The 20,390-nt window shown below is 47.7% G+C and overlaps 2 protein-coding genes across 2 annotated transcripts; one reads left to right on the top strand and one right to left on the bottom strand.

Moving 5' to 3' along the window:
* The first annotated feature begins 11,638 nt into the window (after positions 1 to 11,638).
* Positions 11,639 to 13,828, top strand: LOC135825970 (guanine nucleotide-binding protein-like 1). The gene has a single exon (XM_065338607.1). It carries the CDS (start codon positions 12,128 to 12,130, stop codon positions 13,811 to 13,813), a length of 1,686 nt encoding a protein of 561 aa, XP_065194679.1. The 5' UTR covers positions 11,639 to 12,127; the 3' UTR covers positions 13,814 to 13,828.
* Positions 13,829 to 17,352: 3,524 nt separating this feature from the next.
* On the bottom strand, positions 17,353 to 18,363 carry LOC135826751 (alpha-(1,3)-fucosyltransferase 11-like). Its single transcript, XM_065339353.1, has one exon. The coding sequence runs from the start codon at positions 18,361 to 18,363 to the stop codon at positions 17,353 to 17,355; it is 1,011 nt and encodes a 336-aa protein (XP_065195425.1).
* Between the last annotated feature and the right edge of the window lie 2,027 nt (positions 18,364 to 20,390).

Consider the following 20,390-nt stretch of genomic DNA (forward strand, 5'->3'; position numbering starts at 1 on the left):
TGTAAGTTTGTATCCCTGGTGATATTTGTGCCTGGAGAGCAGTATAAGTGGTGCTCTTCAGGCACAATCTTCCTCAGCCTACTCAAGCTCAACTGATGAGGGGTGAATTCCCCGAAACACTGTGTATTAAGCAGGGAGTGGTGCTTTCTTGCAGGTTTGCCGAGTCGAAGGTTCGATGGACTTCTCGTGTGCTCTGGATGGCAGTGGTGAGTCAGTCAAGTGTCAAGTAAAGTCGGCGGAATAGCGCGAGCTCCGGTGTGGGGAGCAAACCCTTTTCTTATCAAATACCAGGTATTTTTAAAATAGAAATCACATCGAAACGAGTTATGAAGCAACTATCCACCTGAGGTCACCCAAAAGGGTGAAAGTCGTACTCATCGCATGCACATGCGTCGTACGAAAAGTCAACAAGACTCAAGAGTATCTCGGTCCACGTGTGTGCGTACCACAATGTGTACAAAAAATGATTTTTACCCGCTATATACATGTACCCACAAAGGTCACATTTGGATAGGTCAACCCTGCTGGCCCAGAGCTACCGGTAGGTGGGTTGACCGGATCCGGATCCGACCAATCAAAAGGGATCAGGGAGTGAATCCAGTGGCGGATCCGGATCCTGAATCGATCCTACCAATCGAACATGCTCTTATAGGCACAATCAAACCTGTAGAATATAAATCAGGTTTAAGCGGTGCATCAGTCATTAACGACTGATATTGTTTACGTACCGTAAAACTGTCGTAACTCCATCGATTTTTGTCCTGTTGCAAATATCGAAATATGTAGATCAAAGAGGAAGCTCCAAGCTTTCCAATGGTGTAATCGCTTTTGCGATAGGAGAAACGATGATAAAGATATGGCGCTCGAAAGTTTGATCGCGGCACTAAATTGTTCAAACGTCTCAAAATCATTTTTTTGCCTCGTGCTTCGGGGATTTCCCGTGGATCACGTGGTGTGCAGCCAGCTGATGACGTGTGGGTGTCATGACGTCGAAACTACTGATTGAGATGCAAAAAAATCCAGAGCTGTGCAAGAAACGACAGCGAAATGGCATTGGGATGAAATTTAGAAGTATTTCTTTCAACACGAGGCCCGACCTATGGCGATTCCCTGCGCTCTGGAGCAGGCTTTGTGGCACCCACGGAGTTGAGCGTGGCCTCATTCTCTTGGCAGCGGAAAGAGCGTTTCAAAGAGCCCTAGACTGTCAAAATCAAGCAAACAGAACGTAAGTTATGATGGAAATGGTGGAGTGAACTGCAATTGCGCATTTTCACGCGTTCAGTGGCACCTCAAAAAACTCTGGGTTCAAGGGCTGACAGTGCAGATAGTATGGAGGTGGGAGGACCGCGACCAGCACTGAACTGCTGATTGTTACTGGGGAGGTTTAGTCCCACGTAACGAATACGGGAACGTGGGTGATACATGTAAAGTTCATGCAATGGACCCACACGGAACAAACAAAAGCATGAAGCGAAAGGCCCAAACTTGGTCAAAGACGAAGCTTCGAAGCTCATCAAATATTTTGATTTCGTGCTTTGGAAACTTCTTCAGCTAAGCACCCTCACTGCTCGCATAATGCGCTCCATTCTGATTTTCACCCACGTTCCGCTCCATACACGGTATGTCGTGAATCAGAAAACGCCTGGTCTAAACCAGGGTCCCTACTGAGAGGAATATACATACACAACAGTGCTTACAAGGCCGACCGCAGGGGCGTAGCTGGTCTCCCTTTTAGGGGGGGGGGGGGGTCACCGGTGTGCACGGCCGCATATGCGTAGTGTCATTCGTGGTCATTATGTACATGCTGAACCTAGGTCGACATCTTTAGGGGGTGCACATGCTCCTCGCCCCCCCCCCCCCCCCCCCCCCGTAGAGGCCGGCGGATTCTGCTCGAAAAGGAGTCAGTGTTGTGAACCCGTTTGATTCTCTAAAAGTAAGGAACGAACTACCACACGGCACGAAGAAAACTATTAACTCTTGACAGTATATTTCACTTCGATCGACTAATAACGACTAACACTAAAAGAATGAATGAATGAATGAATAAATAACACTAAAACCACCAGGTAGTTATATGAGAAAGCATACACATACAACATACAACTACAGCGCACACAGCAAACCGCACATAGCGCCTGTAGCGTATACCACGTCGTAACAATAAGCGGTACGGCGGAGTCGGGATACAACTGCATTGGAACGAACACAATGCCACAAGCGAGAAGGCCTTTCACTCTCGAGAACTTGTGGTTTCACAACAGTCAGATTCTGCTCGAAAAGCAGTAAAATTGGCAGAACCATACAAACCTTATGGCGGGCAATTCCTCGAATTCTGCTCCATTTCTTTATCCACATACCAAACATGCATGAAACTTACCATAAAAGTACCGAATTCTGCTAATTGTTCTGCCGGCAGAATCCGCTGGACCCTAACCCCCCCCCCCCCCCCTGTACCCCATGCAGGCTACGCCGCGGTCTAGGTCGGCTTGCAAACATGCACAGCAAGGATACTGGAATATCAATCTTCCACGTGTGACACACTGACAAAATTTTAAAATTAACAACAGTTACTGCAAGTCATTCAACACTAATATCTGTGCCTGCAGGCTGAAGACAAGCAATACCTTTAAAAGGGGGGCAGCCTACCCATAAATTTCAGATAGCATTCAATTGACCGTAACTTTGGTATTTCTCAATGGATTTGAGTGAAATTTTGACCACACACTCCTGCCACTATGCTGGCCCTCAGGACATGATTTACAAGTTCTTGCGCCTCACTGACAGGTTTTCCAGGCCGGAAAAACTCAAATTTCCGCCATAGTGCCACGTTGTGCGAGCCACCCAGGAGCCAAACAAATGTATTTACAAAATTTCACATTTTCGTGCCCATTCTGTCCGTACGCGGGACCCAAACCTAAAACAAGTCCAGAAGCAGCCATGGGTGGTGGGGTAGGGCCACTCCACGTGGCCCTGGAATCTGTCACAACGGCAGGAGTGGGCGTTCTCTCACAGACTCACACAGACCCAAGTCAATTTTTGAATTTTTGAGGTTTAGCACGTGCTACGAGGTCGTACCTTTGATACAACATCCAGTGCTGGGACTTCCAAAGCAAGCCATTTCCACAGCGCTGCACACCAAATCCAGGAGACCCTTACAAATCGGCAAAGACTGCCACTCGGTTCCACTACTGCCTAGTACTGAATCCTACCTGGCTTCTTGACAAGACTCAAACTTGCCAAAGTTACTGAATCAACGTCCACTACAATAATCAAGCCACATATCTGCAACGTCACGAGGGTGCTGGCAAAAGTGCAGCCCCATACGTGGCTCAAAAACGTGATTTTTTGGATTTGGAGCAAAATTCTGCACCCTTTCGCATGTTTCCATGGTACGACAAGTTGCGCACGGTCTGCACACATTCAAATACAGTGCTGCCAACAAATGACAGCGTGCAAAAAAAAAATCTTTCCTTGCAAGGGCACATTTCGGCCATAACTCTTGAACGGCTGGTCAGATCGGGAAACAATTTTCAGAGAATTTGCAGCGATTCATGCTCTTTCAACTGACGTTGCACTCAATATGAATTTACAAATTCGATTTTTCAGCGAATTTGTGAGTAGTCTGCCGCCTTAAAAATCAAGTTCGGTGAATGAAACTCAAGTGCTGGCAAAAGCCAGAAGAATTATCCTGCCTCCACTGTTCCAGCTATCAGTATGGCGCTGTGGAGTGTGATTAGGCCTGGGCGGATAATGCTAGCATTATAAGTTGCATTATAGTGTGCGATTTGCAACGGGAATTATTCTAGCATTTTAAAGGGGAAGTTAAGGCAAAAATTTAAATTTCACCAGTTGTAGTCTTCGGGGTGCTGAGTCGAATGGTCTTGGTCCGAGGAAGCTGAGACGCTCCCTTCCTATTTGAATCCCAATCGAACTCGCGCACTTCCACCAAAACTGGGTGACTGCGCCCTACTAGATGGGGATTTGTATGCAAAATGTCACTAAAAGCGCCATTTCGTTCTTATAAAACCACGGATGACCGCGATTGGACCATATGTTGTAGTCTTTTGGACGCTGAGTCGATTGGTTTTGGTCCGAATAGGCTGCGATGCAGCGTTCCTCCTATATTCCCAATCGAACATGGTTGAACAAGCGGTCACGTGCTCCTCGTTGCCCAATTCACCTGGTCACCACGCCAGCAGGCGAGAACTTTCACACCAAGGTTCAACTCGAGTTCAACTCGAGTGACAGGATTGCACCCAAAAAAAGGTCAAACAGGCTAGTAAGTTGTACCCTGCAGGCACGGTGACCCGGTGACTGGCATACGCAGGATCTAGGAGCACGTGACCGCTTGTTGAACCATGTTCCATTGGGAATAAAGGAGGAACGCTGCATTATAGATTTCTTCTAACGCGAAAGGTTCTAAGCCACACCGACTCATTTACTCGTCTCGTATGAAACAAATGAGTCACTAGAGAGGTTCTGCAAAACGAAAATGCGTACAAACTTTCGCTCTACGTCATGAAGTGCGAAACTTCGCACGAACTTTCGCAACTTTTGACGCGAAACTTGCAGGGAACGCGAAATGAACTGTCGTAGGAAATTTCGTGAGATCAGGTCATGGCGTACGTGCACTTGGCTCGCGCAAACTACGAAAATGTGCAGAACGCAAAGTTCCTGCAAAAATTCATACACACTTTCGCAAGGACTAGGGACGTTTAGCAATGCGAAAATTCGAACTTTTGGTGGTGGCGATATTTCGCGAAAATCTATTTCGAAAAAGAAAACTTGTGAGGTTTAGCAATGCTAAACGATTTTTTCTTGAAGCTATTTGAATCTTATAGTACCGTACCGTATATGCAGCTCAGGTTCCAGCAGGGGCTGTAAAATTACTACTCCCTGTAGTGAAATGCGTACCGAGAAAAGAGAAAGTTACTTTCGCAAATCACTGCAACTTCGCGTCCAAGTTTTCGAAGTTTCGACCTTTGTTTCTGTACTGATTCCCAGACTCGAAATTTCTTTCGAACTTTCGCGTTGCTAAACGTCCTTACTGTCGCAAAGCTTCGTTCGAATTTTTGTTTCGCAGAACCACGACTGCTACCGTCTGTAAGCACCTCAAACTCCTGAAGAATTGTAAGTCCCCTGGCGAAGATGGCATACCCAATGAGGTTCTCAAATGGCTTGCGCCATCTCTGTCCTATCCCTTGTGCCTGCTCTTTAACATGTCATATCGTACAGGAGTATTTCCGTCCGTCTGGAAATCTGCTGTTATCGTCCCGATCTATAAGAAAGGCCAACGCTCTCAGGCTGGCAACTACAGACCAATCTCTCTCCTTCCCGCTGTGTCCAAGGTCTGTGAACGTATTTTCTTTGAGTCTCTGTACTGCCACGTCACCCCAGCGCTTTCACCATCTCAATCCGGTTTCTGCCGTGGAGACTCCACAACTTTCCAACTAACACGTCTAGTACAAGACATCTACACCCAGCGGAACCTCAGGCGGCATGTTGGCATCGTGTTCTTTGACCTAGCGAAAGCTTTCGACACCGTCTGGCATCGTGGTCTGCTTGCAAAGCTAGAGTCCGTCTTCTTGGTACACGGTCCAGCCCTGCAATGGCTCTCATCCTATCTTTCCTGCCGCCACCAGACTGTCAGAGTATCTACCTCCCTATCAGACCCATTACTAGTCGTGTCTGGGGTACCCCAGGGGTCCATACTTGGGCCGCTCCTATTTCTACTGTACGTTAATGACTTGCCAGCCCTTGTACCAAATGTAAGTCTTTTTGCTGACGACACTGCTCTGATGTGCTCCGACAGCTCGGCAGACAACCTCACGGCCTCCATGCAGTCCGGGGTCAACGCTACAGTAACATGGATGGAAACCTGGAAACTGAAGCCTAACCTCGCCAAAACCGAGGCCATGTTCTTCTCTCCCTCGCCCCCCACTCAACTTCTGTATTTTCCTGGTCTAAATAGTACACCTATTAAAGTTGTTAACGAGCACAAGCACCTGGGCGTTATTCTCGACCGCCAACTCTCCTGGTCTCCACAAGTCCAGTCTGTGTGCAAGCGTGCGAGTGCGTCCTTAGGTATGCTACAACCCCACTGCCAACACTTGAATGATAACTGCAGAAAATTGTTCTTTAAGTCGTACATTTTGCCTATATTTGACTATTGCGATATAGCTTGGTGCGGGTTGTCTCAGACTTTACTCCACAGACTGGAGGTACATCAACGCTTGCTTCTGAAAATTCTGTTTCGAAAAGACCAAACATTTGCCTCCCTTTGTCTTTATAAACTTGCTTCCACGCACCCTCTTCTTGCCCGACATCAGCAGCATCTTTGTATCCTTGTGCAAAAAATCTTCCTAGCCCAAGTCCCGAAACATATTGCCAAGTACAACTGGTTTGTTACCACTAGACCAACACGCAATGCCTTATCACTGCCCCGAGCTAGTTCCTCTCTGTTTTTGAAATCCCCTTTCTTCTCAGCATACTCCCTTTGGTCTAACCTGCCTACTAGCATTAAGACATGCCAGGATATCAGGAAATTCACAGTCCAGCTTTCCACACTGTCTCATCCGAAGTGATCCCATGTATTATTAATGTGCCTCCCTTTCTTTTTCTCTCCCTATCTCCTTTCCCTCTCTGACAGCATCTTTCTTTTTTTCCCTTTTAGCTTGCCGTGGTTGGCTATCACCTGACCTCTCATGTTTATTGGCAGTCTTCGGACGGGCCAGGAGATGTTGAATAAATAAATAAATAAATAAATAAATAACCTCTCTACTGAACCTTTCTTTAGCAACATGACGGCAACTGAAACAGCAACAGAGAAAGTACGATACATGTACTCCACATTCTTGCAGGTACTACAAACAGATTGCAGATCGTAATTCTTGCTTTGGCGGCACGAAAGTGTATTTGGGGCAGTGCAATCTCGGCGGTACTCGCAAATCAATAAAGCCAGACTCTGGAGATTTTCCCTGATATGCGAATTTATTTTGCAAACTCGGTCAATGGGTCCTTGAACCTTTCCCTCCAGATTGGGAACTGCCAACGATAGTATGCCACTGACCAGTGCATTACTTGTAACGTACTAATGTACAATGAATATGAGTATTTCGACAACACATCTAACATAAGCCTTACCGCCAAGAAGGTGAACTCGCGTTCTTCGCACACTGTAGACAAGGGCAAATAGATAAAAATGGGTCTAAATCCGAATAAAATCAGCACACGTTTCCGTAAAATTTAATGAAAGGGTGAGCATAATAAGCAAATGAATCGAAGGAAACCGGTCAACTCAGAGATCACCTGTCATCGAGTATTCCGTAAAAGGAGGCCTCGGCAGCGGAAAAGCTAAATTTAGAAAAGAGATCCTGTCAGCTTTTCCATTATTTATTGCATTCCGCGCAAAATCAGCACACTTTTCGTGAATGAAAGAGTCAACACAAGCAAATGAATCAAAGGGAACTGGTCAACTCACCTGTCATTGAGTGATATTCAGCGGAAGGAGGTCGCAGCAGCGCCGAAACGAAATAAGCCAGGCCAGGAGACGAAAATATCCGAAACAGCTCATGCAAGAAGCAGTTCCAAAGAAGGAAGTTCCTCGTGCATGCACATCGGAAAAGGCAACAACAAAAAGTCTGCAATACACACGCATGCGGCCAGCCGGCCGCGCGATGCACGATGGTAGGAGCCATGGAGTAGCTCTATGGTCCAGGGCCAGGTACCTAGCATCTTACGTAGAAACTTACGTAGCTACGTAGACAACGTGTCTGAATAGCGGTGTCGTTAGGTGGCGCCATGTGAACACAATAATAGAAAAGCTGACAGGATCGCTTTTCTAAATCAGCGCCACTCGAATACGCTTAGGCGATAAGTGCAGGGCGCTTACGTGGTATACCGGTACCAACGGTACCATGCGTGGTACATGGTGTACGTACTACGTTGGCTAGGATCAATGCAATGTGGACAAGTGCACGTGTTGCTGTGCTGAATCCTCTTGACGTCTTGTACGGGCAAGCAAAATAAAAACGTGGCGCTGTGCTTGGCGACGCGTAGGCTTCACGAGAAAAGCATAAAAGCTCAAGCAACAATAAAAGCATTGATTCAGTTTTCAATCGCGATATTGAGTGCGTTTCAATCTGGTAGTTGTATTTTATAACTCTTTGTTTCTGAACGCAGACCTCTAGAACCTGCATCCGTAAACCAAAAGTTTGGCATTCAAAGGGCTGCATGTGCGCAAATCGTCGATCAACTCGTATCCTTGCAGTTTTGGCAATGGACGAGGACTATCCAAGCGGATTTCCAGAAGGAAAACAGCCGCTTCAGTACACAGAACGTGAGCACGCACTTCACCTTTGCTATAACCTGATATCGGCACGGGCACTGGGGTCATCGTAGCTTGGATTTAAGGTGCCTAGATTTGAACACTGCAGATTTTCAATGCGGGCTCAGATATGGGATTGCCTTGCCAATTGTTTACCAAAGCTGTAATTTTCGTCCCCTCGCCTACAAAACCGATGTACATATTGTTCTGTTCGGAAAATTCACACCTGGACAAATCGTTATCAGTGTTGTCCACGACCTCTCCTGTAGTGCCGATAATGCCTGCCAAACCAGAAAGGTTCTGGCACTCAAACGCTAATCTCCGCATCAGAGAATAATTCTTGTCGCCGAAGTACTGCAAAGAACTTCTAAGAACTTCAGTCAAGTGTGGATGGATTTTGAGGAGATCTTCATTCCTCAGAGAGGATTTGCTGATGGCCTTCAAAGCATTGGGTTGGAAGAAAACTCCATTGTACTCGGCAAATGTGTGAGCCCGTAGCTCCCGTAACTTCTTACTTTGCAATTCCACCTCGTTCATCAGGTCTTCTTTTCGTTGCTTGATCCAGTGAAGTTGCTCGTCGCAGTGTTCATGTATCAAGCTCTTGATATCAGCTACTTTTCCGTTGAGGTCACAGCCAAATGCTTCAATGAGATCACCAGCGCGTTTCATGCCTGCTTCCACTTCTTCTTCCTTGTCTTCAGGCGATATCTTTCTCTGACGCTCCGTCAGTCTCTTACGTACAACTGCAGCTTCCGCACTTATATCGCGAATCTGATTTGTATGAGAAGCGTGTTTGCTTTGGAGCTTACACTTTTCACACAGAACCTCTCTACATTCGGCACAATAATATCGCATGGTCATCTTGCTGTGGACAGGACAATGGTGCACTCGCCCCTTTAGAGGTATCGTTTTATGGCGACTTTGGATTGAGCTGCTTGAATCTGGTGGAATTGTATCAAGTTGCATCTCTTCGCAATTACGAAGTGGATGAACTTCATCTACAAGATCACATGGAACATTGTCGAACATGGAATCGTCCACCAACTGCTCTTCGTGACTTCGACCAGGAGGTGGACATGTCGTAGACCGACGACACTTGGCACAACGTATTCTCCCGTCTCGCTGAACACTGGCTGCCAGGCATTCCATACAGATAATGTGAAGACACGTGAGGAGTTTGCCTGCTTTATCAACTCCATCTCTGCAGAATACACATGGTGGCCGCATCATACAGCCGCACACTGACCAGGGATTATACGTCACTGGGAGCAACATGGCTTAGAGGATGTGAGGATTTCTTTTTAACGTCACTGAGAGGAATATGACCAGAGTATGTGAGCTGAGAGATACCACCGTCATACATATGTCCAGCGCCATGTTGGTGCACCACTTACGACTTTTAAAACGGTATAAGGAAGATGTGCAAAATATCACAATTGGAATAGGATAACAATTGTAGGAATCGGTGGCGTGTTGGTGAAAACTCTAGTAGTTGATCCATTCCCGGGTTCTATTGGAACGACGACTGGGGTTAAAAATCACACGTGAGAGCAAGTGGTTTTCGTCATGTCTGCTTTCATCTTTGCGGCTCAGCAACAATGCACTAGCCAATTCGTGGGAACCAGTGACAGAATGATTAGGATAATGGAATCATCACCTACCACAGTTGTTATCTCGCAACATAATTCGATCCTCTGGCACTATCTTAGACCCTACGAATTATACACAGAACTAAGAATTAGTGATAGTGACTTGTGCAATAATTATTATAAGAAGAATGTTGTCAAGTCAACTCTGTGGGAAGTGTATGAGCTCCAGTGTTATGAGTAACTAGAATTGAGAAATAGAGAGAATCAGAGTTGCAACTGAACTCTACTGAAAGAATATCTATTCAGAACTTGCTGGCTTTGTTCGTGAATTTATTGCTTTCTCCCCTACCACCCCCCCCCCCAAACACACACAAAGCATACTGGCTTCAAAATTGGTGAAATGTTGGAAGATTTGGAAGGGTTTCGGCGATTCTCAAAGGAATCCTCCAAAATTGGCGAAAGCTTAGCGAGTTTTCGATAAATCTCGTTTTTGGCGAATTTTTCGGCTTGCGGGTATATGGATTTTACTAGTAACGATCTTCCTGATGGCTAGTGGTTGTTTGAGAGGAGGTTAAAGAACACGAGTCACACGACTTCAACGCACTAGTACTACTTGAAGTACAAGTACTGAAATAGAGAGCTCGAGCGGTAGGCATAATAATTATGGTGTCAAGAAACGTGACGTCACCACACCCCCTACGCCCTTGGATCCCCATCACCACACACACTTCTCATTAGTACTAGCAGGATGCAGTCATGACTAGTCATGATGGATCTGTTTTCTGAGAGGGTGAAGTGCAGCGCGAGCTGGCATAGACTGCATAATGCACTCAAACTCACCTAGATCTACGTGACTCAGCCACTAGACATGAGTGACCATACCGTGCACGTACATGTACGTGGGAGCTAGGCCTTGACGGATTATGCTAATATTTTCGTGAAATTATGCTTTTCGCATTGCTGAAAAAATTGCAGAATTATGCTATTTTTATGCTAAAAGTTATCATATTATGCCGCATTATGCTCACATATGCTGCTAATGTATATGATGGTTCTGTGCAAAATAACAGGGGATTTTTTTATAGGGCATTGTACTGTAGTAGCAAAAGTTCAACGGGGTCAACGCACCGTCCGACCTACAATTGTAGCTGCGACCATCACTGATTGTAATGGACTGAACATGGTATCAAGGGAGTCGTAAACCTACGACTTCCTGGTGTATCCACTTGTACTTGTAGAACATGTACAACTCTATGGAATTTGGTACGAACAGGCGGATTATTCCATTATTTATGCAATTCGTATGCGATTTGCCTTGAATTAGGCGATTATTCGATTTTGGTAGGAATTATGCGAAAAATTATGCTAGCATAATCCGTCAAGGCCTAGTGGGAGCTCAGCAGTCAGCACAGTCCAGGCTTACTTGTCATGTAAGAATAATAATAATAACGGGGTCGCACCCTGTAACGGGGCTGTTAATTTTATAGTGTGACGTCAATGGGTCCTAGGATACGCGTGGCAACGCAGAGCACAATGGAGAAACAACAATGGCGAGGCCCAGCTGGATACGGTGATCTTGCTCCTAGACTATGGCTTGCACGTACATGTACGCTCAGATTCTAAGCGTCGCGGATCATGTAGCCCTTTCACGTACTTCACCCACGCCAACAACCTGGTATAAAGGTGAGCGCGGGAACTAGCATTCTCTCAGTTACGTTACACAAGTCAGTAGTGAAGAAGAAATCGGTTCCGTTTGGTGTTGATTCAATACTTTGTGTTTTATAACTCCTTGTTTCTGAACGCAGACCTCTAGAACCAGGTGACAGAGTGCTATATTGTCGGTTCAAGGTGAAAGAAGAATTTTGCTTTCTGGATTCTCGCCTCCAGTTCTGGTGGATTGTGGTGCTTTCCAGGCAATCTGCATTTATTGACATTGTTGAAAATGCCTCAACACAGTCGTCGAAAACCGTTCAGTGGCAAGCAGAAGAGAGCCCAGCTCCAGCGAAAGCGAGATGTGAAGCGATTCCGAGAGGACGACGAGGAGCCTGCCAAAGAGAAGCTGGAGATACGCTCAGACTCGCCATCTGACTCAGATAAAGATGAAGAAACACTGGTCACGTCTGAAAGTGCCAAGATTGCAGATAAATTTGAGCCCAAGTTCGAAGTAGGCGATGCCGTGGCTGAGACAAGGCGTCAAGACAGATAAAAACTGATGTTTGCCCAAGAAAGTGCCAGCGAAATTGAGGAGCGCAAGCGGGAGTCGCGTCAGCCATTGCAAACCCTGGCAGAAAAAGACTTGGAAGTGTCCTATGAAGATATCTATGGAAGTATGGAGCACATCGACATGCCTGTTCGTCCCAACTGGCAATACAGCCTGAGCAAGCAGCAGCTGGAAGCTAAGGAGCAGCGCTACTTCAATGAGTACATTGACCGGCTCATGGCTGATACACACGGCCATCCGCTAAGCTACTTTGAGCGGAACCTGGAGACTTGGCGGCAGCTGTGGCGTGTGCTGGAGATGTCGAATGTAATAGTGGTTATCGCCGATGCACGCCATCCCATCCTGCACTTCCCACCATCCCTGTACCGCCACGTCGTACATGAACTGAACAAAACGCTCGTGCTAGTGCTGAACAAGATAGACTTGGTGCCGGCGAGTGTGGTACTGGCGTGGCGTGAGTACTTTTATGGACTGTTCCCGCAACTTCACGTCGTCCTCTACACGGCACGCCCGGGGAACCAGAGCAGCAGCCAGCGCTCCGACGCCAAGGGTCTGATGTCGCACGCCCGGTGCGGCGCTAAGCGGCGCATGATCTGCGTACAAGGTGCCCGTCAGCTGATCCGGGCCCTGGCCAATGTGGTGGCCGATCACAGTATGCTGTCCGGTTGGACGGATAAACTCTCAAAGTTTGAATTGTGCGACGATGCTGGAATAACAGCAGCATCAGTGCACGAAGAGAGAGTACGTCATAGCCGGCGTCGTAAGCATACCACATACTCCAGCAACGGTACCAACGGTGGCCATGAAGCTACGGCAGCGGCAACAGCATCCTCACCGCCGTCCTTTATTACAATAGGTCTCGTCGGCCATCCCAACGTGGGTAAGTCCTCCATTCTCAATAGCTTGATTGGCAAGAAAGTTGTAAGTGCGTCGCGCACACCCGGCCACACGAAGCACTTTCAGACGCACTTTCTCACACCGCACATCCGCCTGTGCGACTCACCTGGCCTAGTCTTTCCGTCACGTGTTGAAAAACAGCTACAGATCCTGTCCGGAATGTACCCTATTTCCCAAGTGCGTGAGCCATATACATCCGTCGGCTATCTGGCGGCGCGCCTGGGATGTAATTTGCTGTACCGACTGGGACTGGCCAAGAAAACAAGTGAAACATGCCCGACTGTTCCTCCACAATCCGATGCATGCGTCGAAAGTTCAACAAACCCGCCGTGCAACGGCCACGCTAGTTCCAGCTCACTTCGTTGTGACGGCCACACCTGGTCCGCGTGGGACGTCTGTGAGAAGTGGGCGGAGGAAAGGGGTTTCCATACCGCAAAGGGCGCCCGTCCCGATACCTACCGTGCCGCGAATCATATTCTGCGCCTGGCGACAGACGGCAGAATAGCACTGTTCGTACGACCGCCGAAATACACTGAAGACTTAGCGAAATGGATGTGCCATCCCGAACTAAAGAGCGTTGTTGCAGTCCAACTGGAGGGCTTGGACCATGATGAGTTGAGCCTTAACCTGTTGGCACAGCTTAGTACTAGCAGCAACTCCAGTGCTGCCGCATCGTCAGCAGATGATAGTTCCTGTCATGGGGTAGCGTCACGTGCGGCTGCAGCCGCTCCGGCCACCCGCAATCCGTTTGCCGGATTGGCCGTGGCGGATAGTGAATGACGTGAGAAGTGACACGGACTGTGTTTGTTTGAGGTGCCGTCGCTCCAAGCTACATCTCACTATGTTACATTTCACACTATGGCTGAATCACCCCAATGTTTTATCTTATCTCCCCCCCCCCCCCCCCCTTCACACACACACACACACACACACACACACACACACACACACACACACACACACACACACACACACACACACACTTTCACTCTCTCTCTCTTATCAAGTTAGTTAATCACTCTTGCGTTTGTGTGACTCTGACTCCGAGACTTGTGGTCGGATGAGCCTCACACACCTTTATTCTCACTTCGGGATATGTCCTGCAGGCTACGTTTTGTTCATTTAACTTATGGGGTTATTCTAACCGGTTTTTCCTCAGGGTTGTGCCTCCGCCGGGGTCCTGAGGTTTTTTCCGCCATCTTCGGGCTGGTTAATTATCCGGCGGCCCCATTCGCCACAGTGGTTCACTTCTTGTATCATGTTGGTCTGGTACATACGTGTACATGTATATGCGTGAGGTGGCATGCCCTTCTTCATGCTCATCTATACACTACGCTAAGCTCTTCCATCTTCCACCGTGAGTGAACAAAGACCACACTACTACTGTGATCTGTATATTTGAATCTTTCTGTTGTGTGTGGGTGTGTCTGCGGTGTACGCAGAGGCCAGCTAGCTGGCAAAAACTTTTTATACTTCTCATTGTGCCTGTACTCCCTGCTGGCAGTACTGCTCTCTCCCTGGCTTACTGTTGCTGCATGCCCCGCTCTGACCAGCGATCGTAATAATTATTATAATGCCAACTTGACCTGAGTATTTATCTGCTTCACCTGATTATTTATCTGCTTTTTTTAAATCTTTTTTAAATTTGACCAGCGATCGCAATAATTATTATTATGCCAACTTGACCTGAGTATTTATCTGCTTGACCTGATTTGTGACCTGATATTTACTGGTGATACATGTACTTCTAAGTACTTTTCTTTAATCTGACCAAGTGTGCTGTGTAGGAAGTAACACATATTAGGGGCCGTCCGTGAATGTCCAACTTTTTTCTCCAAACAAATTATTTAGTTTGGACCCGACCCCCCCTCCCCCTAAGAACGTAAACAATGTTGACACAATACATGCAAAAGTCGCAAGTGTGTCACTGCTCCTTTGGCCGTGTACATGTATCAATGTTTTCTGAAACGAAATTGGTCAACCCTGCCCCCTCCCACCCCATAACGAAAATTATTTCGTTTTGTGAAAAACTTTGATATTTAAATACCATTATGTCTCACCGTCCAGGAGCGACACTGACTCACGCTGCTATCTGGTGTTCACGAGGTGTTTGTCGCGCTGGAAACGGAGCGTCTCTATAAGTTTGTATCCCTGGTGATGTTTGTGCCTGGAGAGCACTATAATAAGTAGTGCTCTTCAGGCACAATCTTCCTCAGCCTACTCAAGCTCAACTGATGAGGGGTGAACTCCCCGAAACACTGTGTATTGAGCAGGGAGTGGTGCTTTCTTGCAGGTTTGCCGAGTCGAAGGTTCGATGGACTTCTCGTGTGCTCTGGATGGCAGTCGTGAGTCAGTCAAGTGTCAAGTAAAGTCGGCGGAATAGCGCGAGCTCCGGTGTGGGGAGCAAACCCTTTTCTTATCAAATACCAGGTAATTTTAAAATAGAAATCACATCGAAACGAGTTATGAAGCAACTATCCACCTGAGGTCACCCAAAAGGGTGAAAGTCGTACTCATCGCATGCACATGCGTCGTACGAAAAGTCAACAAGAATCAAGAGGATCTCGGTCCAAGTGTGGGCGTACCACAAAGTGTACAAAAAATGATTTTTACCCGCCATATACATGTACCCACAAAGGTCACATTTGGATAGGTCAACCCTGTTGGCCCAGAGCTACCGGTAGGTGGGTTGACCGGATCCGGATCCGACCAATCAAAAGGGATCAGGGAGTGAATCCAGTGGCGGATCCGGATCCTGAATCGATCCTACCAATCGAACATGCCCTTATAGGCAAAATCAAACCTGTAGAATAAAAATCAGGTTAAAAAACTCTGGGTTCAAGGGCTGACAGTGCAGATAGCTTGGAGGTTGCAGGTCCGCAATGTTGTGTTTAGTCACACGGAACAAAGAAAAGCATGAAGAGAAAGGACCAAACTTGGTCAAAGACGAAGCTTCGAAGATCATCGAATATTTTGATTTCGTGCTTCGGAAACGTCTTCAGCTAAGCACCCTCACAGCTCGCATAATGCGCTCCATTCTGATTTTCAACCACGTTCCGCTCCATACACGGTATGTCGTGAATCAGAAAACGCCTGTACGTTGGTCTAAACCCGAGTCCCTACTGAGAGGACTAGTAGACATACACTACAGTGCTTACAAGGCCGATCGCAGGGGCGTAGCTGGTCCCCCTTTTAGGGGGGGGGGGGTGCACGGCCGCATATGCGTAGGATGGCTGGTGCATGTCATTCGTGGTCATTATGTACATGCTGAACCTAGGGCGACATCTTTAGGGGGTGCACATGCTACTCCCCCCCCCCCCCCCCCCCGTACCCCATGCAGGCTACGCCGCGGCCTGAGTCGGCATGCATTCATGCACAGCAAGGATACTGGAATATCAATCTTCCACGTGTGCCACACTGACAAAATTTTGAAACTAACAACAGTTACTGCAAGCCATTCAACACTAATATCATTCTGTGCCTGCAGGCTGCAGACAAGCAGTACCTCAAAAATCAAGTTCGGTGAATCAAGCTCAAGTGCTGGCAAAAGCCAGAAGAATTATCCAGCTTCCACTGTTCCAGCTATCGGTATGGCGCTGCGGAGTGTGATGCACACCTTAAACCAGCGCTGTAAATCAAGACTGTGAGAACTCTTTCACAATAGCTTTTGCATGATCTCATCTATAAAAACCTGTTCACCTGCAAATCAGTTTTCGTACGTGCAAACCGGGCCATCGTACCGGTACCTTCCGTACATACATAAACTTGGTAAACTCGGTTTAGTATGTGTCCTAGTCAACTTGATGCGGCTCCGCAATGCGAAATTAAGAAGCGCACGAAAATGTCTAGATCTAGCAATTAGAAATACAGCTATTACTCACTGGTTGCCACGATATGTTCACAAACGATAGACCACCTTCACCAACGATCAGTCTTCATTGTTCTGATCAACAGTGTTAGCTCTACAGCCAAGGCACGTCAACGACCCAAGCAACACAATGGCAACAGCAGCCCAGCAGAGCAGACGACCATCAGCTCCCGTTTTCGGCACATGTCTGGCCATGGAGCCCCGCGACGCGCACTGGCGCGGTATCGTTTCGCGGTAGTAGTTGGCGTACGTCTTCTGCAGGATCCGCTCGCGCCCTTTCCGGGTCTCCATGCGCTTGACAATGTCGCACCACTCGCTCAGATCATCCTCAGTGGCAGCGCACAGTCTAGTTCTGAATGTGTGCGATAGCAGCGTGCTGTTGATTGGTTCACCGCGGTAACTATGGTGATGGTAGTACGCCTGCGCCGAAGACGACGAGTCGTTGATGAACCTAACAGCATCCTGTATGCTCGTGTAGCGAGATATATCCACGTAGTAGTGTCCCAATGGGCGCCACAAACTCATACCCGGGCATGTTATCCAGGGTCAGTAATATGGGTACTGTGCCTGCGACCGGCGCCTGGTGGAACTTCTTCGTGATGTAGTCCAGGCAAATAGAGTTCTCCACGGCAAAGTTGAACAAGTACTGGCCCAGCACGGCGTTGACACTCTGCCCAGTTGGCATGGCGTGGTTATGAAAACAGCCGCCCATGCTATGCACCTGGATCGTGCTCATCAAGTACTGGAGCAGTTTCTTACGGGCGACGGCGCCATGGAAAATGCAGTTGCTGACGAGCGCAGACACCCGCACGCGGTGCCTATTCTCAAAAGGGACCTTCAGCGGCTGGACATACTTCTTGCAGAAGCATTCACCAGGCTCAGTGAGAGCCTGCTGTATGTCGCTGCTGCGCGAAAACGACCTCAGCAAGTTCACGTCTTTCATGAGCAGCGGCCGGAAGCCGACCAGGTATGGCGGCTCGCCACTGCTCATCATGAACGCTTGGTGCGGGTGTCCTCTCTTGGGCATGCGTTTGTTGTAGCGTGGGTGGAAGTCCACAATGTCGGCGACCGCCAGCTTAGTTCTGTTCGTCGTGTACACCATGTCAACGCCGTCATAGCAGCCGAAATGCAACAAGCCGTCGCCGGGGGGACGCACGGAGAAGGGGTAGTCGTTCGCAAAGCTCCAGTAACGCTCGTCCCAGAGGAGCACGAGAAACTGCTTGCGCGGCTTGCAGGAAACGTCCACTTTGCCGTGATGACGGCACTGTGCATACAGCATGACAGATCGAGGCCATGCGTATGTAGCACCTTCATATCCCCATACTGCTGACACCTTGGCTAGTTCGGTTTCAGTAGAATACTGGCGACCCATGGGCGACGCGTTCGGCCGTCTGCGGCGATTGCGCCCTATATCGGCGAGGACGCCGCGAGACACCCGCCCAGCAGGCTCGACCACTTTCATCTCGCTGTGTTGTTCCGATGATGCAACCACATTCTCGCAGCACTTCCTGCATTGCTTTTGAGTGTTTTCAAGTGATTCTCAAGTGTGCTTTTCAAATCTTCATTTCCATCTAGTTGCTGAGGCCGGCGAGGGTACTTCTACTACATGTACTGATTGATTGATTTTGGATTCGCCAGGCATGGAGCTGATGCGAGCTCGTGGCTGTCTGGCTGAGGTTGCGCTGACTAGTTGGCGGCGAGTAGCCTAGCTGGACGATGTTCCTCAACAACGGAACTGCCACCCTAACACAGGCAACGTAACGGCTACAGTCTTCCCATCGACTCCCATTCCCCCAGCACCACTGACAAAGGACATAGGAGCAGGAACAGAACACTTCTCGATCTCAGGAAAATAAATTCAACATCCACGGCCACCTCGAGATCGATTCCCCACATTTTTGTATTTTCCCGCACGCACAGATTTTAACGCAAACGCGCTGAAAATCACAAGTATAGTATGATAATCACGTCTTGAGTTTTCCAATCTCAAACGCAAACTCAGACGCAAACGTGACTCAAACAAACGCAGTGTGATAACGGCCTAAGCCAATACCGGAGCACGTTCAAAGCAGCTCACGCCTTTCCAAGTGATACCGATATACTCAAAATTCCTCCCCACTTGCCAAAGGTTCTGGGAAGTGCCAAGCTACCCATTGATGCAGCCAGTTGCGCGAGATGGTCTCGCGGACTGTGTCTAGACCCCAAGCTTCTAAGCCAGATTGCTAACATAGGCAAGATCGTTGACAACACAGGCATAGACCTATCAACCTGTATTGTCTCGCCAAGAACTGATGTCGGTTTTAGTCGTTCAAGCATTCCACTTTGTGTTCAAATTTGTGTTTCTCTCGCATGCTGGCACTCCTTTGACTTTATCGATTTTTGTTTTGTTTTCAGCTAAATCAATTATGTAGCTGCGAGTGTGGTTGTCTTCGACTCGTTTCTGGAAAACCACTACGGTGGTGAGTGTGATTGCTCTGGTAGACACAACCCCATGTACTGAACAGTTGCTTTGTGAGTGAAAATCCCTATTTTAGTCAGACGAATTCCGATTCACTGTCATGAGAACCGAAAGGCACTAGTTTACGAAATGAGACAATTTGCCGACTCACAATAGTCCGTGGCTACATACTGTATGCAAGTTTGTCACTTGTGCACACTAGACCCTTCTTTTAGACAGACTGATGGTGTTGCAAGGAGAGTTCAAATATGCACGTGCGTACAAACATAACGTTAACTGCACACGTACAAGAAGACACACAGTAGCAATCACATACCAGTACATGGACACATAGACGCGCGCACACACGTGCACACATGCAAGCATACACAACAACAAAAAAGGTATTGGACGCAGTATAAATATTTATTATGAACTACAATCAGCCGATTACATCTGCTTCTCAGGAGCTCAGAGTTTTGCTGTGCAACTGTTCAGCATTAAGCACAAGTTTTATAGTCAATTTAGAAAACATGCGGCTTCGGTGTGCTGGATTTACTGTAACGGAGCCTTTCTCGCTCCATATATACAGTAAAACCTGGTGTAAGCGACCTCTGGGTTTAGCGAATACCTGCTCTTAACGACCGTTTTTCGCATACACCGACAGTTCTACACAGACACTGTGGGACCTGGTTCTGAAGACCACCTGGCTTTAACGACCGTTTATGCTTGCACCGTGGGGTGGTCGCTTAAATCAGTTTATACTATACTGGCATGCGCAGAGAAATATACAGCAAAGTTACAGCACCAAAATTGAAGGGTAGTTGGACGCAGCCAGATGTGGACACTGGTGAGACTAAAAACTGACTGAATATCTCAGGAAGAGACACACAGAGGCAGTGCGCCTTAACGCGCAATAGTGCTCAAATTCCAGTAATGGGGAGAGCGAAGTCCGCAAGAGGTACGCAAAAGGAAGTAAAATAGGGCTGCTTCGTTGTTACTCAGAGTTTCATGGCAAAACCAATCTTAAGACAACATAAGGAGATTAGAGA

The sequence above is a fragment of the Sycon ciliatum genome, chromosome 10 (genome assembly GCF_964019385.1).
Source record: "Sycon ciliatum chromosome 10, ocSycCili1.1, whole genome shotgun sequence".
Taxonomy (NCBI): domain Eukaryota; kingdom Metazoa; phylum Porifera; class Calcarea; order Leucosolenida; family Sycettidae; genus Sycon; species Sycon ciliatum.

Excerpts from the sequence above, each read along its gene's own strand:
- LOC135826751 (XM_065339353.1), bottom strand. The coding sequence starts at position 18,363 with ATGAAAGTGGTCGAGCCTGCTGGGCGGGTGTCTCGCGGCGTCCTCGCC.
- LOC135825970 (XM_065338607.1), top strand. The coding sequence starts at position 12,128 with ATGTTTGCCCAAGAAAGTGCCAGCGAAATTGAGGAGCGCAAGCGGGAG.